We start from the raw sequence: 21,183 nt of genomic DNA on the forward strand, positions 1-21,183 counted from the left end.
TATTCAACGCATAGAAATGTTTTTAATAAAACAGTGCAGTTCAGGGTTTATTGATTTGATTAACATTTTTTGGAAGAACAAAAAAAAGGAGGCAAATTTTAAAACCTTGGTCAATATTAAAGGGATTTTCTGTGTTAAATGAACTTATTCCTTATACAGAGGATAGGGATAAGTGTTAGATCGTTTGTGTGTGGGGGGGGGGGGAATCATCCTTGTAATATGTTAACATGGGGAAAATGGCCATTCAGTCAATGCACATATGGCTTTACTATAGGCACACACAGCTCTGCTACAAAAACATACCCACATACACACACCCTTTTGCTACATCACAATACACAAATAGCTATGCTACACATGTGATATATATATATATATATATATATATATATATATATATATATATATATATATATACACACACACACACACACACACACACATACATACATACATACATACACACACACTTTAATAAAGATTGTCCCTACCTACAGTATCTGTATCTGCACTGTACATCTCTCACAGTTATGTGATTAATTGCATGACCGTGACATCACTAAATTCTCAGATGGGCTTCTACATGTGGAAATCTGGATGTGACAGATCCAAATTCCTGTCCGGCACTAATCTCACAGATCGGTGCCCAGCAGGAAAAGGGAGAGGACTGTGCAGCAATCAGTAGCTTCACAGTTCACTAAACAGTCTGGATCAGCACCGAACATTAGGGAAGCAGTCTGATCGTTGTGGGCCCCCCTGTCTGCGGAATATAGTACGCAGTTACTTTTTAGCAAGATTTTTCCTTGCTAAACAGTGCATCTTATACAGCAATTTAAAAAAAAAAAAAAGAAACTATACAGTTTTCAAATCTGTTTTTGACACAGTTTTTGCCCATGTAAATGAGTCCTTAGATGGAAACCATGAGGAGAGTGGACCCATGCACTGCTGGGATGGTTAAGGTGGGGATAGTGAGGTAAGTAGCCATTACAGTGGTACCTTGGTTTAACAGTAACTTGGTTTAAGAGCGTTTTGGTTTAAGAGCTCCCAGTTTTTCAAAATTGTGACTTGGTTTAAGAGCATTGCTTTGGTTTAAGAGCTCCCTGTACTGGGTGGGAGTGTGAGTGGGGGAGGGGCATGGTCTGCATAGCAGGGTCTACAGCTCTGTACTCTGACCCAGGAAGTCTCCCTCACCTTCCCAATCATAGCAGATCCACTTCAGGCTGGGGCTTACATCAGGGGACAGGACTGTGGAGGTAATCTCTCCATAGCTGTAACCTCTCTTTCCCCGGACAGAGAGTGCTGCATGTATGTGCCCACATCTGCCCTGCTCATTCCTTCATACTCCCTGCAGTCTCTGTCAGCCCTTGTGTTTCCCATCCTCTCCATTACTGTACAGTAACTTATAATATCACATATTCTGCTGGTTCTGAATGTTTGTTTCATCTGTCCTACATGTTATTCACAATAATAAATCATTATTAAGCGCTGCGGAATCTGTTGGCGCTATACAAATAAATATTATTATTATTATTTTTGGGGTGTGGAACCAATTGTCTGCATTTCTATGATTTCTTATGGGAAAATTTGCTTTGGTGGATTTGGATTACAAGCGGAGTGGATTTGGATTACAAGCGCCGTCCCGGAACGGATTATGCTCGTAATCCAAGGCACCACTGTATTTTTTTAGGCAGCCTGAGCAAGAAATTAAAAAAAAATCCCTCTCTGGGAAACCCCTTTCAAAGCAGATAGTCATACATTTTCTTTCCTCCTACCAATGTTTATGCTCTAAATTAAACAGTTTGGGTATGTCCACACTACGTAAATTACGCGGATAAGTTGCCGCCGATTCCTTCCCCCCCCCCATGCTCCCACTTGAATTTCTGCCGGTCCCATAGACACCTATTTTATGGTCAGGTGGATTCTGCCGTCCGCCCGAAGAATGAATCTGTTTAATCTTTGAGCGGATAGCGGAAACTGCCTGACCATAGAATGGAGTCTATGAGACAGGCGGAGAGTGAAGTGGGAGCATGGGTGGGGGGCGAGCAACGGAATCCGCAGCAAGTTTTCCACGCGATTTCCGTAGTGTGGACATACCGTAACTGTTATTTTGCCTTGGAAGCAAGACAGAGCAGTACACTTACACTTAAAGAGTCACTGTCGTATTTTTTATTTTTGCAGAAATCAATAGTCCAGGCGATTTTAAGAAACTTTGTAATTGGGTTTATTAGCCAAATCTGCCATTATCTGCATGTAAAAAGCCTTTTCCCAGGTCCCCCCCTCCTTCCTCTTTTTCATCCACTCTGAAAAATCTGAAAATTGTGACTTGTTGCAGGAGACGTACCCTGTCTGCTCTAGGGAGAGGGGAGGGGGGAGGAGGAAGGAGGGAGTTAGCCGGCAGCAGAAAGCAGATAACAGAGGATTACAGGCACGGAGCTGGGTGACAGCTGTAATCTGAGCTCAGACTGGTCACTGGTGATGGTCCCAAGAGATATCAGGTGAGGGATTTGTAGATTAACTCTTTGTTGTCCTGTTTTGGTCTTTTCTTTAGCTCTCTCCATAGGAGAACAATGAAGACAGGGGGGAGAGCTTCATACTGCTTTTTCATGATAAAAATGCATTTTTCGGATAATAAACCCAATTACAAAGTTTCTTAAAATCGCCTGGACTATTGATTTCTGCAAAAAAAAAATTCACGACTGTGACACTTTAATCACTGACAAGTCCTTAAGGATATGTTCACACTGTTAAATTTCAGCTACTAAAAATAAGATACATACATTTTATTACGATTGTCTCTGCAGCATGTGCATGGATTTCTGCAAGTCCTATTCAGATGAAAGGGACAGTTGCAGAAATTTCTCTAATAAATCTGTTGGGCATGAACACACTGTTCAAAGGGAGCCATGCAGGAAAAATATCAGGTTGTCCACAGCAATCTTGGCAAAAATAAGCTGGGGGGACAATTGAGTGCAAACCATTTGGTATGACATTTAGTATTGGACATGTAGAATTACATTGAAGTGATTTTAAATACTGGCTTTCCACGTAACACATGGACGTCCTTGACTTTAACATTGTTTGCAGTTTCTAATATCTGAAAAAATATTGTTAGATTATGCTTACCTTGTTTAGTACTCAAAAAGCCAGGATCTCTATGAAAGTTCAGACGGCTTCTCAGCAGCGTACACAAGCGATGCAAGCAGGCAGCGGACTGAAATGCCAAATGCTGTTGTCCATCTTTTTCAAATGCAAGGCTCAGCAAAGACAAAAGGCTCTAAGGGTGCAATATACATTAGTTATTTGATACCCCAAGTTTCTTGCCTCCTCATTGTCAGTCTGGTCAATATTCACATGACCTAGGGGCCAGCTCTTGCTCCTCTACCTAACATATAATTGTAAGAAGTACAGGACAAATTGATGGTAATTTCCTGGAGGATCAGACTACAAAGTGGTTAGTTTGTAGTCTGTTACCATGGAGGTCTTAATAACAGCTGTAGAATAGTCACTTTAATTAAACTATTTGCTTAAACAAAGCTGCTTCATTTTAGATGCACTGTAGAAACACACTAACTGGTTGCAAAGGTTGCCAGGTCACATGAGAAACAGCATTAGCCATCAGGTAGTAAAGTAGAACAATTACATCCCCATAAACATTGTAAGTTTTTGACTAACCTTCACAATCTTTGGCCTTTGGAGGAATATTTCAGAAGGAAAATCTTCCATCACAACGTCTTGTAGTAGGTGACAGCTTCTCCAGATTAAACCATGGTCTTTGCTTCTCAGTGAGCTAAAATTGGCAATATTGTAACAATGTGCAATGTCAACTTCTCAAACTTTAATGCCTGTATCGCCTTGTTTAACAGTGCAAAATGTGTCATACAACACTGACGTGGCACATAAGAAATGTTACAATGTAAAAACGCACACAAAGGGGCCTCGGGCAAAAAAAAAAAAAAAAAAACTGACAATCTGGATCTGAACAAGGTCTCCATTATAACACTGCACCCACGGAAATCCGAATGAATGCAGCATCAAGTGTACCTGTCATGTCAAACAACTCAGCATACATCAATACAAGCAAATAGGAGAAATTCTACAATATAAGACTTCCTTCATACAATTATCAGGCTCCTCCCTTACTAAATTATTATCTGTATACCTATACCTATTATCTGTATACCTACTTCTTGAGAGCGTTCTCACTACTACATAAATTATCTATTCACTACTAAAGGGAATCCATAGAGCAGAGTAAAGATGGACTTTATGATTCACTGAGGGATCAGTTAAACTGTACTTCTTTGCACAGTAAAGAAGTCTCTGGATAGAGGATGAGGTAGAAGGAGAGAGAATACAGCACATGTGGTAGAAACACTGACAGACACTGCAGAATGAACATGTTAATTCATTGGACAAACGACAGAATCCACCCGTGGATAGAATGACACGGGCGGAGAGAGTCCGCATCAGTCCGCCGGCGGGTGTGAGCTGCAGAATGCACAGTGGGTTTTCCGTCGCCATTCCGTAGTGTGCACGAACGCTTAGCCTGCAGTGTCTCTGTCGTGTTTCTACCTCCCGTGTCATAGACTCCATTCTATGCACGGGTGGGGGCCGCCCTCCGTCCAAAGAATGAACATGTTCATTCTTTGGACCGACAGCGGAATCCGCCCGTGCATAGAATGGAGTCTATGACACTGGTGGGTGCGAGCTGCGGAATGCACAAAGGGTTTTCTGTCGCCATTTCCTTAGTGTGCACGCACCCTAGGGCTGCATTCCCACGTTCCGTGATTCGTTAGGATCACGGACTTGGAATGCATGTACCGGAGTCACCCAGCGCCCGGACAGCATCTGTAATTAGATGCTGGGAGCGGGGGAGACTGTATTCATAAGCGCCGCGCTGTAATGAATCAGCCACGCGGTGCTGTTACTACAGCGCGGCGCTTATGAATACAGTCTCCCCCGCTCCCAGCATCTAATTACAGATGATGTCCGGGCACTGGGGGACTCCGGTACATGCATTCCATGTCCGTGATCCGATAGGATCACGGAACATGGGAATGCAGCCTTAGGGTGCTTTTACACAAACAGGATCTGCAGCAGATTTGAAGTTGCAGATTCACAGCAAATCAAATCTGGGCCATTAAATCTGCTGCAGATCCAGTATGTGTGAACGCACCCTTAGGCTGGGTTCACAATGGTTTTTGCTGTTTTTTTAACGGATACATTAAATAGACTGCAAAAACGCAGTGTGAACCTAGCTTTTTCATCTCATTTCAAAGATGGTTTCACATCTCAATATATCAGCACACTTTTAATTTCCACAAAAAAAAAAAGTAAAAGGATATATAGTACCAATATAATAAGATGCAAATTTAGCCTTAGACTGCTAAACTACTGCTCTATGAATGTCCTTCATGCTGCTTCTACTTTAAAAAGATTCCTACAGAGATGTGGGCGAACAGGTAACATGGTTCTGGGAACCATCATAGAGGCTAATCTTAATCCACTGTACATCTCGGTTCATAGAAAGCTGACACTTAGAAATGGAGTCTGCAGGGAGTGACAAAGGAGAAAAATGCTATATATTAGTTATATAATGGCCAGAAACAGTGCATCACCTTATGGAGGCACTCAGGACAGCTTACGTTTGTGCTACTTACTAATAAATGCAAGCCTTCGCCACTAACCATTCTAAAAATGGCCAGTGATGGAGGACCAAAAGACCAGACAAAACTATCATAACCTCCACTGAAAGAAACACTGCACTAGTGCATGCACTGCATTTTTCAATTGAGGTTGTAGATTAACATTGTCTGGTTTAATGTCTCCCACCATTTTCAGGATGGTGGCACTGTGTTATCTATGGAGAAGGATATACCAACAACAGGATTGGAGCGTCAATGAACTTCTAATAGCTATACATTAGTATATTGAACTATTGAATATACACAATTCCAACATATTTGTTAAACATAAAGTGGGCAATGCCTTTAAGGTTTTTTTTTCCCTCACAAAAGCTAGTCAACTTATGAATACAAAACTTATTTCAGGATCTCAAGCTAGGAGGAACAGTAAAGAATGATACATATACAATGGTCAAAGGGCCTTTCATAAAGTTCTATTACTAGGTCTTCTGTAAAGAAAGAACCTGCAACATTTTTATACATCAGAGTAGGTATATATCCTCTGCCAACAACAGGAAAAAAACAAAAAAAAAAAAACAAAGTGTACTTCATTTCATTCTTTTTTTTTTTTTCTTTAAGAAAAAAAGTGCAGACAATTTTCAAAACTTGTGCTAAAAAGTGGTGCAGTTGCCCACAAAAAACAGCTTCCTTCTCTTATTTTAAAGCAGCCACTGGCAAAATGCAGCACTTTACCTTTGCTCTAGTTTTACTAAGCCTTCCTTCATGTAACTGGCTTGCAAAGCATGTCTAGAAATGGTAAGGATAAAAGTTCTAAAAACACAACTAATAGAAAAATTACAAAAAAAGTAACCACAGTTTATTTACTCCCTTTAATTCCCCAAATTAGAAAGCTTGGAGTCTGACAATTCTTTATGGAATTCACAGAACCAGAGGACTGCAGAGTAACAATCATATTCTAGTGATTTTTCGGCACTTCATACAGCACTGTACAAAGCGTAATAGCTAAAATTACAGTCATTTTATTTGGCCTACATTCTTACAAACACACTGTTTCGCCTTCATTTTCACAGCATGTGCTATAATACTAAATACCTGTCTGAAAACGCAGACATATTTTATTATTTCTCAAAAATGCTCACAATGGTTAAAACAGATTTATAGATAGATAGATAGTAAAAAGAGAAGAAGCAGCACTGCTTTAATGTGGTATTGGTGGTGCCAGCGGATCTTGATCCAGACCAAAGATCGTAGTGAGTATATATATGCAGAGAATCCGCAGCACTCCAGCGTAGTGAAAAAGCTCTATAAGCTGTGTTTATTCAGTCAATTCATAGTGCAACACTCCAATCGCAACGTTTCAGTGACTCTGTCACCATTTTCAATTGAAAATGGTGACAGAGAGTCACTGAAACGTTGCGTTTGGAGTGTTGCACTATGAATTGACTGAATAAACACAGCTTATAGAGCTTTTTCACTACGCTGGAGTGCTGTGGATTCTCTGCATAGATAGATAGATAAACTCTGCATTGTTTTTGGGGTGACCTGCCTCATGTCTAAGAAAATAAACTACTTGGTAGCAGACACAAACTGGAATGTTATTGAAAGAGGGGGAGGGGGGGGGGGGACATTTTAGAACCAGTACGTTGCTTACTAGAGTTAAAGGGAACCAGTCACGCCGAAAATCCATCTTAAGATAAGAAAACGTGCTGGCACATCACCCAGCACGTTTCCTAAACATCCCCCTGTAACCTCCGTGCCCCCCTCAATCAGTCAATAATCTTACTTTGAAGAAGTCCCGCGCTGTATGTAAATTTCTGGCAAGTAGTCACGGTGGGCGGATTTAGTCAAGGTGGGCAGAATCAGTCACAGGTCTTGGGCGTCTGTAATAGCTGTAATCACGCCCAGAGGGGCGTGCTTGAGGTCTGCCTTCCATCCACGTGACCCGGAGGCTTGCGTTTCACGTCGGCGGCGCGCTGACATCATCCGCACGCAGCGCAGACGCCTTCTGTAGTGCGCGCATGCGCAGTACGGCGGGAGACGCCGCCGACGTACTGCGCATGCGCGGACTCCGGAAGATGACCCTCGACCCCAAAAGTGAACCTCAAGTACTTTTGGGTTCGTCCGAATCGGAGCGTGCAGCATTTGATTGCTGGTAATCAAATGCCGCACATTCTGGTTCGGACGAACACCAGCATGGTTGAGCTTGGCTCATCAATAATGTTCACAAAAGTTTATCCACAAATGATTCGTGTATAGCTGCCTTTGAATACGGAAATGAATTCTGAAATGCAAATGATAGATCAAGTGGCTCAGCAATTAAAAAGCACTTACGATTGTGCTTGTACTTTAAGAGACGTTGTATCGAGCAGACATATGTTTTTCGAGTGGAACAAACCTCTTCCCTTAATGAAAATGCCCTGTTTACTGAAATCAGGCACTAAAATTCAACTAGTAAAACAACAGCTATAATGAAACACTATGGAACGCTACTCGAGACACCTGAATAGTACTCCGGTCAAGAACATGAGATGACTCTCGCAATTTAATAAACACTATAAAGCTAGAAAGATTTCAGTCATCTGATGGTGATGCCATCAGTGACTTGAGGAAAAGACAAATTAAACTGCTCTTCAAACCTCCATTGACTTTGCTTTTTTACATGATGCAAACTCAAATGTCACCACATCGCAAGGCTAAACAAAAACAGGTCTGGGAATAAAGGTTTATGAACAGCACTAAAGTCTCAGCGGACCGGAACAAAGCTTCTATATTCTGAGTATTTATGCCTTGCATCACTTGCCTGATAACTACATATCTTTTGCCCATTTTGTTTGGCTCGGGGGACTTGAGAAAAATTTGCATGTGTACTGCACCATTTGTGAAATCTTTTAGCTACTCTTGTCACTGCATCTTATCTGCAAAAACAATAAATCTACAACACGGCACCTTGTCTTAAAAATAAGAAGAGGCTGTGAAATGCAATAAAATTACAGTGTCTTCTGATAACGGGAGAAACTATTTCCATCAGTGCTCCGACATGTCAACAATCTATCCATAATAAGCCTATGAGGTCAAAAGTAATCATGAGCATATCTATAATCTCTTCCCCTGCCTAAAAGAGACTCTGTACCAACAATCTGCACCCCCCTCCCCCCAAACGCTTGTACAATCAGATAGCTGCTTTTATTCCAAGATCTGTCCTGGGTCCTTTTGGCAGGTGATGCAGTTATTGTTCTAAAAAAACAACTTTTATACTTGCAGCCCAATGTCAATTGCGTGGCCTAGAGTGCCTGTACCCTAGGTCTGCGACGCCCCTCTGTCCCTTCTCCCAGTCCTCTTCATCATTACAAATGCCCCTGGGCAGGATTTCTCCTAATCATCACCTGTCTGAACACTGCACATGTGCCTTAACGATCCAACACATGTGCACCGCTAAGACAAATGATGATTAGGAGAAATCCTGCCAGGAGCATTCCTAATGATGAAGAGGGCAGGCAGGAAGGACAGAGAGGTGTTGCAGGCCTAAGGCACATACACTCTAGGCCACGCCAATTTGACACAGGGCTGCAAGTTTAAAAGTTGTAGTTTTGGACAATAACTGCATTACCTGCTGAACAGACCCCAGGACAGATCTTGGATTAAAAGCAGCTATCTGACGATACAAGTGGTTTGGCAGGGGTGTGTGCAAATTGTGGGTACAGAGTCACTTTAAAGGGGTTGTCTGGTCGAAATAAAAAGAGTGCTGGGCAGCCAGGAGTTCAGCAAACATAATAAACAAGTGCCACTCACCTGTTTTGTGCCTCCCCCATACTCTGAAGAAGCCTTAAAGAGGTTGTCCAGGGAAAATTATCTTGTCAAGTAAGAGATCTCCGTATCAGGCCTCCGGCTTCTTAACTATGAACAGAGCTGTAGGTAGAGCATGTGACCTGCGGCTCTATTCATTCCTATGGGGCTGCCGGAAAGAGCCAAGTAAGGCGGAAGAAGTCAGACACCCACAATCTCTTGCTTGTCCCCTATCTTGTGGATAGGGAACAAGTCAATTTTTCCTGGACGAACTCTTTAAACATAAATATTTCAGGATGTAACAAGTATAATGTGATATAAACATTAACCCCTTAGCGACCCATGACGTATCTAATACGTCATGGCGCCGCGGGGGGTGTTCAGAGCGGGGCTGATCCCGGCTGACACGTGCAGCCGGGCAGTGCCTCTGTTAGCCGGCGCGGGTCCCGTTGCCGCGCCGGCTAATTAAGCACTTCAATGCAGCTGTCAAACCTGACAGCTGCATTGAAGGGCTTTAGACATCACATCCCTGGTGTCTAGTGGGTCGGATCTCCCCCCCACGATGCATCGCGGGGGGGAGATCCGTTCTTCTGGCCGTGCCGGGCCTCAGCGTTGGAATGACGCTGATCCCGGCTCGGCAATAGATTGCTATGGCCTGCAGCAGGCCATAGCAATCTATGACCGATCTCATGGATCTTTGCTGTGTATATACACAGCATTGATCTCTATGAGAGATCATTGCTGTGTATATACAAGCCCCCCAGGGGGGCTTCTAGTCCATGTAAAAAAAAAAGTAAAAAAGTGTTTTTATTAATAAAAAATCCCCTCCCCTAATAAAAGTCCAAATCACCCCCCTTTTCCCATTTTATAAATATAAATTAATAAATAAATAAACATATTTAGTATCGCCGCGCGCGTTATCGCCCGAACTATTAATTAATCACATTCCTGATCTCGCACGGTAAACGGCGTAAGCGCAAAAAAATTCCAAAGTGCAAAATTGCGCATTTTTGGTCGCATCAAATCCAGAAAAAATGTAATAAAAAGCGATCAAAAAGTCGTATATGCGCAATCAAGGTACCGGTAGAAAGAACGCATCATGGCGCAAAAAATGACACCTCACACAGCCCCATAGACCAAAAGATAAAAGCGCTATAAGCCTGGGAATGGAGCGGTTTTAAGTGACATATATTTGTTAACAATGGTTTGAATTTTTTACAGGCCATCCGATACAATATAAGTTATACATGTTATATATCATAGTAATCGTAACGACTTGAGGAACATGCATAACAAGTAAGTTTTACCATAGGGCAAACGGCGTAAATGCAAATCTCCCCGAAATCAAAACAAATTCGTTTTTTTTTCAATTTGACAGCGCAAATGATTTTTTTCCGGTTTCACAACATATTTTATGGAAAAATTATGTCTGTAATTGCAAAGTACAATTGGTTTAGCAAAAAATAAGCACTCATATAAGTCTCTAGGTGAAAAAATGCAAGCGCTATGGACTTTTAAACATAAAATGGAAAAAGCAAAAGCGCAAAAACGAAAATTGGCTTGGACCTTAAGGGGTTAAGGAAACATTGAATAACAACATTACCTATATCAAACTAAAGACCTTATAAAATAGCGAATAATACATATTATATTTATTTGCTTGACTAGGAATAAGTACTTACGATTCATTAGATGAAAGGACATGCTTATCTGTTGTGGTCAGTGTCAGCCAGGGAAATGTAGAAAACTTGAAACACGTAGTTTTACCATGATGTACTGTTAGTGGAAATATAGAAGGTGCATATTTCACTGACATAAAGCACAGAACAACAAACATAAAAACAAGGTTACTTGCCTCCAATTTCCCCACACTGCCCAACCTGTCACAGAAGAATTGGTACTAGAAAAGGATTCCTGAATTATGGAAACAATCAGAGCTCCTTTTTGCTAGTAGAAAGCAATAAATAACGTAATAAAGAAATATACACAAATATTCACTCTGTATATCTGTGTATATATATGTATCTTTACCACTGGATACCCCAACATACTGCAATTTTATACAAGAGAAACCCCCTTTAACTACTGCTTTACAGAGGTGTGTAACTTCATTTTGTGTGTTGCAATGCTACATTATTTATTGTTGTATGCATGGCTAAAAAGGTTAATCATTATAATCTAATGCTGTAAAACAAGGCCATCCAGTCCCGGTTATGATCTCGCCGGGAGGATGGGTGCAGTGTGAGGGGCACACATCACATTTGTAGAAAAAGAAGGCATTCAGTTTGATAATAATATATTATTATTAATATAAAAAAAAATATATAAATATAAATTATATATATATATATATATATATAAATATATATATATATATATATATATATATATATATATATATACACACACACACACATATATTCACACTACCATTCAAAAGTTTGGGGTCACCCAAACAATTTTGTGTTTCCCATGAAAAGTCACACTTCTTCACCACCATATGTTGTGAAATGAATAGAAAATAGAGTCAAGACATTGACAAGGTTAGCAATAATGATTTGTATTTGAAATAACATTGTTTTTACATCAAACTTTGCTTTCGTCAAAGAATCCTCCTTTTGCAGCAATTACAGCATTGCACACCTTTGGCATTCTAACTATTAATCTGTTGAGGTAAGCTGGAGAAATTGCACCCCACGCTTCTAGAAGCAGCTCCCACAAGTTGGATTGGTTGGGATGGGCACTTCTGGCGTACCATACGTTCAAGCTGCTCCCACAACAGCTCAATGGGGTTCAGATCTGGTGACTGCGCTGGCCATTACATTACCGATAGAATACCAGCTGCTGCTTCTGCTGTAAATAGTTTTTGCACAATTTAGAGGTGTGTTTAGGGTCATTGTCCTGTTGTAGGATGAAATTGGCTCCAATCAAGCGCTGCCCACTGGGTATGGCATGGCGGTGCAAAATTGAGTGATAGCCTTCCTTATTCAGAATCCCTTTTACCCTGTACAAATCTCCCACCTTACCAGCACCAAAGCAACCCCAGACCATCACATTACCTCCACCATGCTTAACAGATGGCGTCAGGCATTCTTCCAGCATCTTTTCATTTGTTCTGCGTCTCACAAACGTTCTTCTTTGTGATCCAAACACCTCAAACTTGGATTCATCCGTCCACAACACTTTTTTCCAGTCTTCCTCTGTCAAATGTCTGTGTTCTTTTGCCCATCTTAATCTTTTTCTTTTATTGGCCAGTCTCAGATATGGCTTTTTCTTTGACACTCTGCCCTGAAGCCCAAAATCCTGCAGCCGCCTCTTCACTGCAGATGTTGACACTGATGTTTTGCGGGTACTATTTAATGAAGATGCCAGTTGGGGGACCTGTGAGGCGTCTGTTTCTCAAACTAGAGACTCTGATGTGCTTATCTTCTTGCTTAGTTGTGCAACGCGGCCTCCCACTTCTTTTTCTACTCTGGTTAGAGCCTGTTTGTGCTGTCCTCTGAAGGGAGTAGTACACACCGTTGTAGGAAATCTTCAATTTCTTAGCAATTTCTCGCATGGAATAGCCTGTCGAGTTTCAGATGAAAGTTTTCTTTTTCTGGCCATTTTGAGCGTCTAATTGACCCCACAAATGTGATACTACAGAAACACAATCTGCTCAAAGGAAGGTCAGTTTTGCAGCTTCTGTAACGAGCTAGACTGTTCTCAGATGATTGCACTAGGGTTTTCTAATCATCAATTAGCCTTCTGAGCCAATGAGCAAACACATTGTACCATTAGAACACTGGAGTGATAGTTGCTGGAAACGAGCCTCTATACACCTATGTAGATATTGCACCAAAAACCAGACATTTGCAGCTAGAATAGTCATTTACCACATTAGCAATGTATAGAGTGTATTTGTTTAAAGTTAGGACTAGTTTAAAGTTATCTTCATTGAAAAGTACAGTGCTTTTCCTTCAAAAATAAGGACATTTCCTCATTCGGACGGGGTTCGTACAAACCCGAACCCTCCTTAATGATTACCGCTGTCTGCCCTCTCCGTGCAGCTGGCGGATCCAGCGGGAGGAACGCCTGGAAAGCTGGGACAGCCATAGCCATAGGCTGTATCCCAGTTTTCCAGGCGGTCCTCCCGCTGTATCCGCCCGCTGCACGGAGCGGGCAGACAGCGGGAATCCGATGCCGAGCGTTCGGGTTCAGCCGAACCCGAACCTCGGCGGGTTCGGACCATCCCTAATATACAGTATATATATTCTTTTTTTCTTATGTCACTTCAGGCAATCACTGGATGCAACTGGATGCCATGACCCATCTCAGGCTTCAGCAGAGACATAGGAATATGAGCATCCCTGTTAACACATTAAGGCCAGTTTTACACATACAGAATTCAAAGATTTTACACTGTGACTTCCACAGCGATCCTGTGTCCTGTCAATTTCTATGGATTTACATACTCCACTTAACTATGGAATAGTTATAGCTATAGAACTCGGAGGGTGGAATCCACTGTGGATCCTGTATGTGTGAAACTGGCCTCAGTTTGAGGTAATCATACTAGACAGAGTCCAAGAGAGTATAGTTATTTGTTTTTATTTTAGCATCCTTAAAGCATAACTGTCATTTCAGGGCCATTTTTCTGAAAACATTAAATATCAACAGTACAAGCGATTTTAAGAAACTCTGTAATAGGTTTTATGTACTAAAAGAGTTTCCTTCTGTACTGAAAAAGCAATCTCCCAGCCTCCCCCCTCACATCAAATGAAGCAGGATTTCTCTCTCCATTATGTGGCTATGGAGAGGGGAGGGGCTGTTAGGAGTGACTGAGCACGGAGCAGTCCTGCAGAGCACAACACCCTGCAATCTTCTCTCAGTAAGTTCATAGATAAGCACTGACCTTTCTGACACCTGAATTTAGCGTTTTAGGTGCCCAGAGAGTCTACAAACAGCTGACCTTCATGTCACCTCTTCCTGCTCCCTCATCTCCCTCAGCCCCTCCCCCCTTCATAGGCTTACAATGGAGAGAGCAGAACCCGTCTTCACTGGCTTCTCTGTAATGAAGACGTGTTTGCCTGATAATGCACAGATAAGAAGTCAGGGGGGAGGCTGGGAGATTGCTTCTTGAGTACAGAAGGAGGCTTTTTTGGCTGATGAAACCTATTACAGAGTTTCTTAAAATCGCTTATACTACTGATTTCTGCAATAAAAAAAAAAAACATGACAGTTACGCTTTAACACCAATTAACCCCTTTAATCTAGACCCTGTTCAATCCGTCAATGCTTTGGGTTATTCAAAAGTGTTGGGCAATTTAATGCAGTGGGCTAGGTAGTCCCAAGCTCCTACATAACTGGGGGTTGCTATAAACTCTGCATCCACAACTATTGGTCTGTCTGCTCCAGAGCCCCATAAGTAGTAGGGTGTACTGCACTGTTGGTTTGGACACACAGCTGGTAGCCCCCTGGTTCATTTTGGCAACACTCTGCTAAGCTGTACCCTCAATCCACCCTCTCGTCTGTTTCTTTTTTGCAACTCTGATATATTGTCCCTTTTACTCATGCCAACAAGAGAAGTGTGTGTAGACAGCCTATCACACACCTTATATACCCATCTAGCCAGCTTCATTTATAAGCTACGTGCTGCCAATGTCAAAAGTAGGAAGTGGATATAATAATGTGACTTCAATGTATATCACGTTACTGTCATGGAGTAAGAACATTATTCCCTGGAGTGTCACTTGAATTACACAAGGGAACACATAGGCACAACCCACAATTGCTCATTCTAGGCCCAAACAATGACATTACTTAATATTACAAAGGTTTCAAGATCCATACCTCCTCTGGTTTCTTCCTGAATCACTTCTGTAGGTTGATGCCTTAATGTGTCTTGCTGAAAATATCCAACAGATACATCATCTTTTTGCTGTATAGCTAAACAGAGAAAGTACAATTGTGACTGCAACAGTACATCCTGTCCCCTGGCACAGGCTTCTAGCCAGATATTGTATTTAGTACTGTATATTTTTAGCAGACAATCTGCCAAGCACAATCCAAGTGAAATTGCTAAAGGTAATACTTCAGAAACGCTATAACTGTTACAGCATGTACAGGACACATTCTATTCTAACTATTGCTTCTGGCTCCGTTCTTACTGTAGTGCAGGTACAGATGAGCTGATCAGCAGGGGAGCCAGGTGTCAGCACCCGGCTGATCAACTATTGATTATAATATATATATATATATATATATATATATATATATATATATATATACACACACACACACAGTACACTGTAAGAGCATATATTCTTTTTTATTGGAACATTTAGGTAGAGTGAGGAGTGTTCACAACATGCTGCCTTGTGAACAATGATGCTACAGAAAAAGATGTGGAATGAAAGCAGCAGGTGCAGCCTTACAGATTGTGCAACTGTCTGCAGTGTAACGAGATGTTCTGCAACAGCTTTGGGTGGGAAACTGGCAGGAGGGGAGTAGGCAAGGTGGGAGGACTGTGATGGAAAGCTGAGGACAAAGGATTAAAAAAAGGTTCAAGAGGGAAAAGAAAAACTGAACACAAGAACAATGGTACACAGTGAGAGGTTAGTTGGGGGAAAGATAAGAAACAAGAGAAAATATTATTTTACTGAAAGAGTAGTAGATACTTGGAACAAACTTCCAGCAGATGTGGTTGGTTAATCTACAATAACAGAATTTAAACATGCGTAGGATAAGCATATATCTTGTCCTAAGATAATAAGAAGGGAAATACTAAAAGGGCAGACTAGATGGACCCAGTGGTCTTTTTCTGCCAAAAATCTTTAAGTTTCTATGTTCCTAATTCTCAGAAGTGACACTGTGTAAGAGTGGATTAGGGCCATGGATCCAGAATTGGATAAAGGGTCTTACGGTGGGCTCCAGTGACCATAACCTGATAACCTACTAGTATACAGTAGTTACATCCATCAGTCTTCTTGTAATATTTTGAGAGTCCAAGAGTTAGTAAATACAATATCAGGAAATTGGAAATCCTGAACGTGACCCTGCCCAGACTCTGAGACTCTGAGATGACATCTTTATTTTTTATTTATTTCTTTTTGCTTGTGTATGGATTCTATTAAAATATCTGAGGATTTAGCTGTTGACCCCTCCAAAACTATTTTATCAACTTAAAGATGATGCTTCATTCCCTTTCTTCTGACAAATAAACGCTTCATACATGGGGGCTATGCAATGCATCATTGTCAGCCATACATCACTTATTTACAAAAGGCGATGTCTGGCCAACAAAATGGTCTGCACGAAAGATCCATCTCATTTAGCACCTTTTTACACAGGCCAATTATCAACAAAAAGCTCATTTGCCCGATGATTGCCCCATGTTAAAGGACCCTTATCCTGAATCAGATGACTGTTACTTCCCCCAGGCTTTGTTTAGAGGGGGAACCTGCACCCACACACTTCTCTTTATCAAGAACAGAAGTAAACTCTTCTTTATACTGAAGTCGATAGGACTTCTTCATGTGTATGGGGAGGACAGGATCGTTTGGCGGACAGTTACTGAAGGTTTATAGATTCCTTAAGGTCACTTTTTTCACATGATTTGATTAGGTTTTTCATAGGAAGAAATCAGTCTTTCAGGACAAAGGAAACTCCAGTAAAAGGTAGCCAGACACCCTCCTACTGTACCTATTGTCTTTATCTCAGGTTTTATTTTAAGGATTTAAGAGGAAATCTTTGGTATTCTCAAAGGCCTTCTATTATGAAAGGGGTGATTCTGTCTTGTGTAGGAAACCCCTTTATCACTATCTGAGGCATCAACAAGATAAGCTGCTGCTTTAGACGAGGCAAGGAGAGGGGAAATTAGCAATATCATAACGGATGTGCAATTGCCTCGGAATTACTTCTCCCTGATTGGTCCCTTTGCATACCTGCCCCCTTTGCCTTCTTTCCTGTGGGGGGAAGGGGGGGGGGAAATCAATGGAGGGAGAGAGTGTTAGACAGAGTTGCATAGTAATCACCAGCGGTGGCTGTCTGGTGTCCTTGGTCACTTCAGTGGGCTGGGTTATAATTGATAACCCGGCCCAAATGAAGAGAGGGAGAACACGTGACCCCCCACAAGGAGGGTGGGGGCCAGGAGAAAAAAAGTGTCGGAGTAGACTCTGTTTAGCTCCTTTTTTGCATCCAGATGGGGCGAGTCTGCAGAAAAAGCACTGCTCAAAACACATAACTTGCTTTGACCAATATGTAAAGCTATGGGTGGGCTATTACATGGTGTAGAAAAGATTTGGGGAGAATAACAACAAGCTTTACGAAGCTTAATTGAACCTGACTGTTTGGAAGGGGAATATGGTCGGCGTGAATAGAAGCAGCGCTATGTCATCCCACATATATAGTCAAGGGGAATCAGCATACAGTGAGAGCACCAAGTGAAGCATCACAGGAAGCTCATCCACACAGTGTTAGAAAGCCATTTAGCAGAGATGTCAGGTACTGGGGCAGTTTGTGGGCCAGAGGAGACCTCACAAGATGCTTTTAATGTTCTTAGGTTTTCTGTCCAGTGGTGGGAGTTCCCCACTTACAATCGGGGTAAAGAGGCAAAAGTAACTGAAGATTATCAGGAGACAATTTTAACATAAAACCTGTATTATAAAAGTTGGGGATTTCTGTAAAGCAGGAGGCATGACTACTATTATACACAAAAATAGATACAATCGTAAACATTACTCTTCTTGGCTATCTATACCCCCATGAAAAAAATATGCACCTCCTAACCTTTCCAGTTCAATTGAAGTTTTCTTTCTTCTCTTACTTTGTGTATATAGGTTATTTTTAGCTATATATTTTATTACAAGGTCCAATTGTTTGTAAGTTTATATTTCCTTTACATCATCAATAACTAATAAAATAAATAAACAAAAAATAAAATAAATCTATACAGAGAATATTTGCACCTGCTGTAAAGTTACAGTTATAAGCTGGGTTCACACTATGTATATTTGAGGCTGTATTTGTGAGGCTGTATAGCAACCAAAACCAGGAGTGGATTGAAAACACAGAAAGGCTCTGTTCACATAATGTTGTAATTGAGTGGATGGCCATCATTTAATGGCAAATATTTGCTGTTATTTTAAAACAACGGCTGTGGTATTGAAATAATGGCCGTTATTTACTGTTATATGGCGGCCATCCACTCAATTTCAACATTGTGTGAACAGATCCTTTCTGTGTTTTCAATCCACTCCTGGTTTTGGTTGCTATGAGGACCTGACATGAGGACCAAATACAGCCTCAAATATACTGTGTGTGAACCCAGCCATAAAGCGAATACATGACAACAGTGTTAATTACCTGGATAGTCTTGTGTTTGCCATGATGAATTACATGGCATTTCTGTGGGAAGAAGGAAAAGGCCATCCAAAATATCATCCACTATAGCTTGGAGATTTGGCTCTAAATTTGGTCGAAGTTGAGAGAAGAAATCTACTGCACCCATATCAATTAACCATTGAGCTGCTACTGAATACTGCAAAAAAAAAAATGCAAAAAATATGGAATAAAGATCTCTCCCAATAAACAGCAGAACAATTTTTTTTCACAAAATCGGACTTTTTCTGATTCGGTAGTAGAGTATATGCATATAACAGAGGGGCATATCTTGCTTAGAATTCTATTGTATTAGCTATGGCAGAGAGCCTGTAAAAGGATTACACGCATTCTAGGGACTTGTCTCACTAGTAGATCACACAGACTGCCCATTGATTTTAGTGGGGTGCCTTTTCTCATGCATTGGGGGACCATTCATGTAAACAGGTTTAGACTAAACCAGAGCATTTATTCCTACTCTACTTTCATATCCAGTTTGAACATCCTAAAGCTTAGGTTTGATGTCGATAATACTAAAATAAAGATTCAAAACATCAAAAGCAAGATGGCAGACAGAATGCTCTGTGAGGGGCTAAAGTGTAATTAGGTCGACCAGGGGGAGCTGTTGGCTGTAACTAAAATTGGGTTAAAAGGTTTACACATTAAATAAATGAGTACCCTGGTCTAGAGCTAGCAATATGATCAGGATGCAACTTCCTATAAACAATGTCCACATGGGAAGGTCGCAGTGAAGAGATAAAAGAGCATATTCTTTATACATCATGCAAAAGTTATAACATACAGACTACATATACAGGCCATGTTCTCCTTGTTTTGTTTTGAATGAAACATTCAGGATAATTTGCATCTATTCTCATGCACAAATTTACTTTTGGTCCTGAAAGAGGCTGCCTGGCGATACAAAGAAAGGAAGCAGTGACCTCCCTCCACCAGTGATTGGCTGAGCAGGCATTTCCTGCATGTCCAGAAAAGGAAAAAGAAGCAGTAGGCAACAGGGAGAGCAGGAGCGGAGATCAATCATCTGGTGATTTTTTTTTTGCGCCCTCAAGGCTATTTAACCCCTTAGCGACCCATGACATATCTGATACGTCATGGTGCCACGCGGGGTGTTCAGAGAGGGGTCCCTCTGAACGGCGCTGATCCCGGCTGACATGTGCAGCCGGGCAGTGCCTCTATTAGCCGCCGCGGGTCCCGTTGCCGCACCGGCTAATTAAGCCTCTAAGTGCAGCTGTCAAACCTGACAGCTGCACTTAGAGGCTTTGCTCCTCACATCCCTGGTGTCTAGTGGGACGGATCTCCCCCCGTTCTTCTGGGGTTCTTCTTCTGCCCGTGCCGGGCCTCAGCGTCGGAATGACGCTGATCCCGGCTCGGCAACTGATTGCTGTGGCCTGCAGCAGGCCATAGCAATCTATGACCGATCTGATCGATCTTTGCTGTGTATATACACAGCATTGATCTCTATGAGAGATCAGTGCTGTCTATATACAAGTCCCCCAGGGGGACTTCTAGTTAAAGTAAAAAGTAAAGTAAAAATGTTTTATTAATAAAAAATCCCCTCCCCTATTAAAAGTCCAAATCACCCCCCTTTTCCCATTTTTCCAATTTTATAAATATAAATAAATAAACAAACAAACAAACATGTTTGGTATTACCGCGCGCGTAATCGCCCGAACTTTTAATTAATCACATTACTGATCTCGCACGGTAAACGGCGTCAGCGCAAAAAAAAATCCAAAGTGCAAAATTGCGCATTTTTGGTCGCATCAAATCCAGAAAAAATTAAATAAAAAGTGATCAAAAAGTTGCATATGCGCAATCAAGGTACCGATAGAAAGAACGCATCATGGCACAAAAAAATGACACCTCACACAGCCCCATAGACCAAAGGATAAAAGCGCTATAAGCATGGGAATAGAGCGATTTTAAGGAACATATATCTGTTAACAATGGTTTGAATTTTTTACAAGCCATTAGATACAAGAAAAGTTATACAAATGATATAGCGTTGTAATCGTAACGACTTGAGGAACATGCATAATCAGTCAGTTTTACCATAGGGCGAACGGCGTAAATGCAAAACTCCCCGATATCAAAACAAATTCCTTTTTTTTTTCAAGTTGACAGGGCAAATGATTTTTTTCCGGTTTCGCAGCATATGTTATGGAAAAATAATGCCTGTCATTGCAAAGTACAATTGGTTTCGCAAAAAATAAGCGCTCATATACGTCTCTAGGTGAAAAAATGCAAGCGCTATGGACTTTTAAACATAAAGTCGAAAAAGCAAAAGTGCAAAAACGAAAATTGGCTTTGACCTTAAGGGGTTAAAAGAGTACATCTATCTGAGACACTTATGGCATATCCACAGGAAATAAAT

At 41.3% G+C, this 21,183-nt stretch overlaps 1 protein-coding gene across 1 annotated transcript in view; it reads right to left on the reverse strand.

Moving 5' to 3' along the window:
* Nucleotides 1-21,183, reverse strand: part of RTTN (rotatin) — a 193,543-nt gene that overhangs the window by 163,029 nt on the left and 9,331 nt on the right. Inside the window, exons 4-8 of the mRNA XM_069957838.1 lie at nt 18,774-18,948; nt 15,261-15,356; nt 11,111-11,204; nt 3,673-3,787; nt 3,124-3,274 (exon numbers count right to left, since the gene is read on the reverse strand). Coding sequence (XP_069813939.1) covers nt 3,124-3,274; nt 3,673-3,787; nt 11,111-11,204; nt 15,261-15,356; nt 18,774-18,948 — 631 coding nt within the window. The remainder of the gene's footprint in view (nt 1-3,123; nt 3,275-3,672; nt 3,788-11,110; nt 11,205-15,260; nt 15,357-18,773; nt 18,949-21,183) is intronic.

This window comes from Dendropsophus ebraccatus, chromosome 2 (genome assembly GCF_027789765.1).
Source record: "Dendropsophus ebraccatus isolate aDenEbr1 chromosome 2, aDenEbr1.pat, whole genome shotgun sequence".
NCBI classification, from domain to species: Eukaryota; Metazoa; Chordata; class Amphibia; order Anura; family Hylidae; genus Dendropsophus; species Dendropsophus ebraccatus.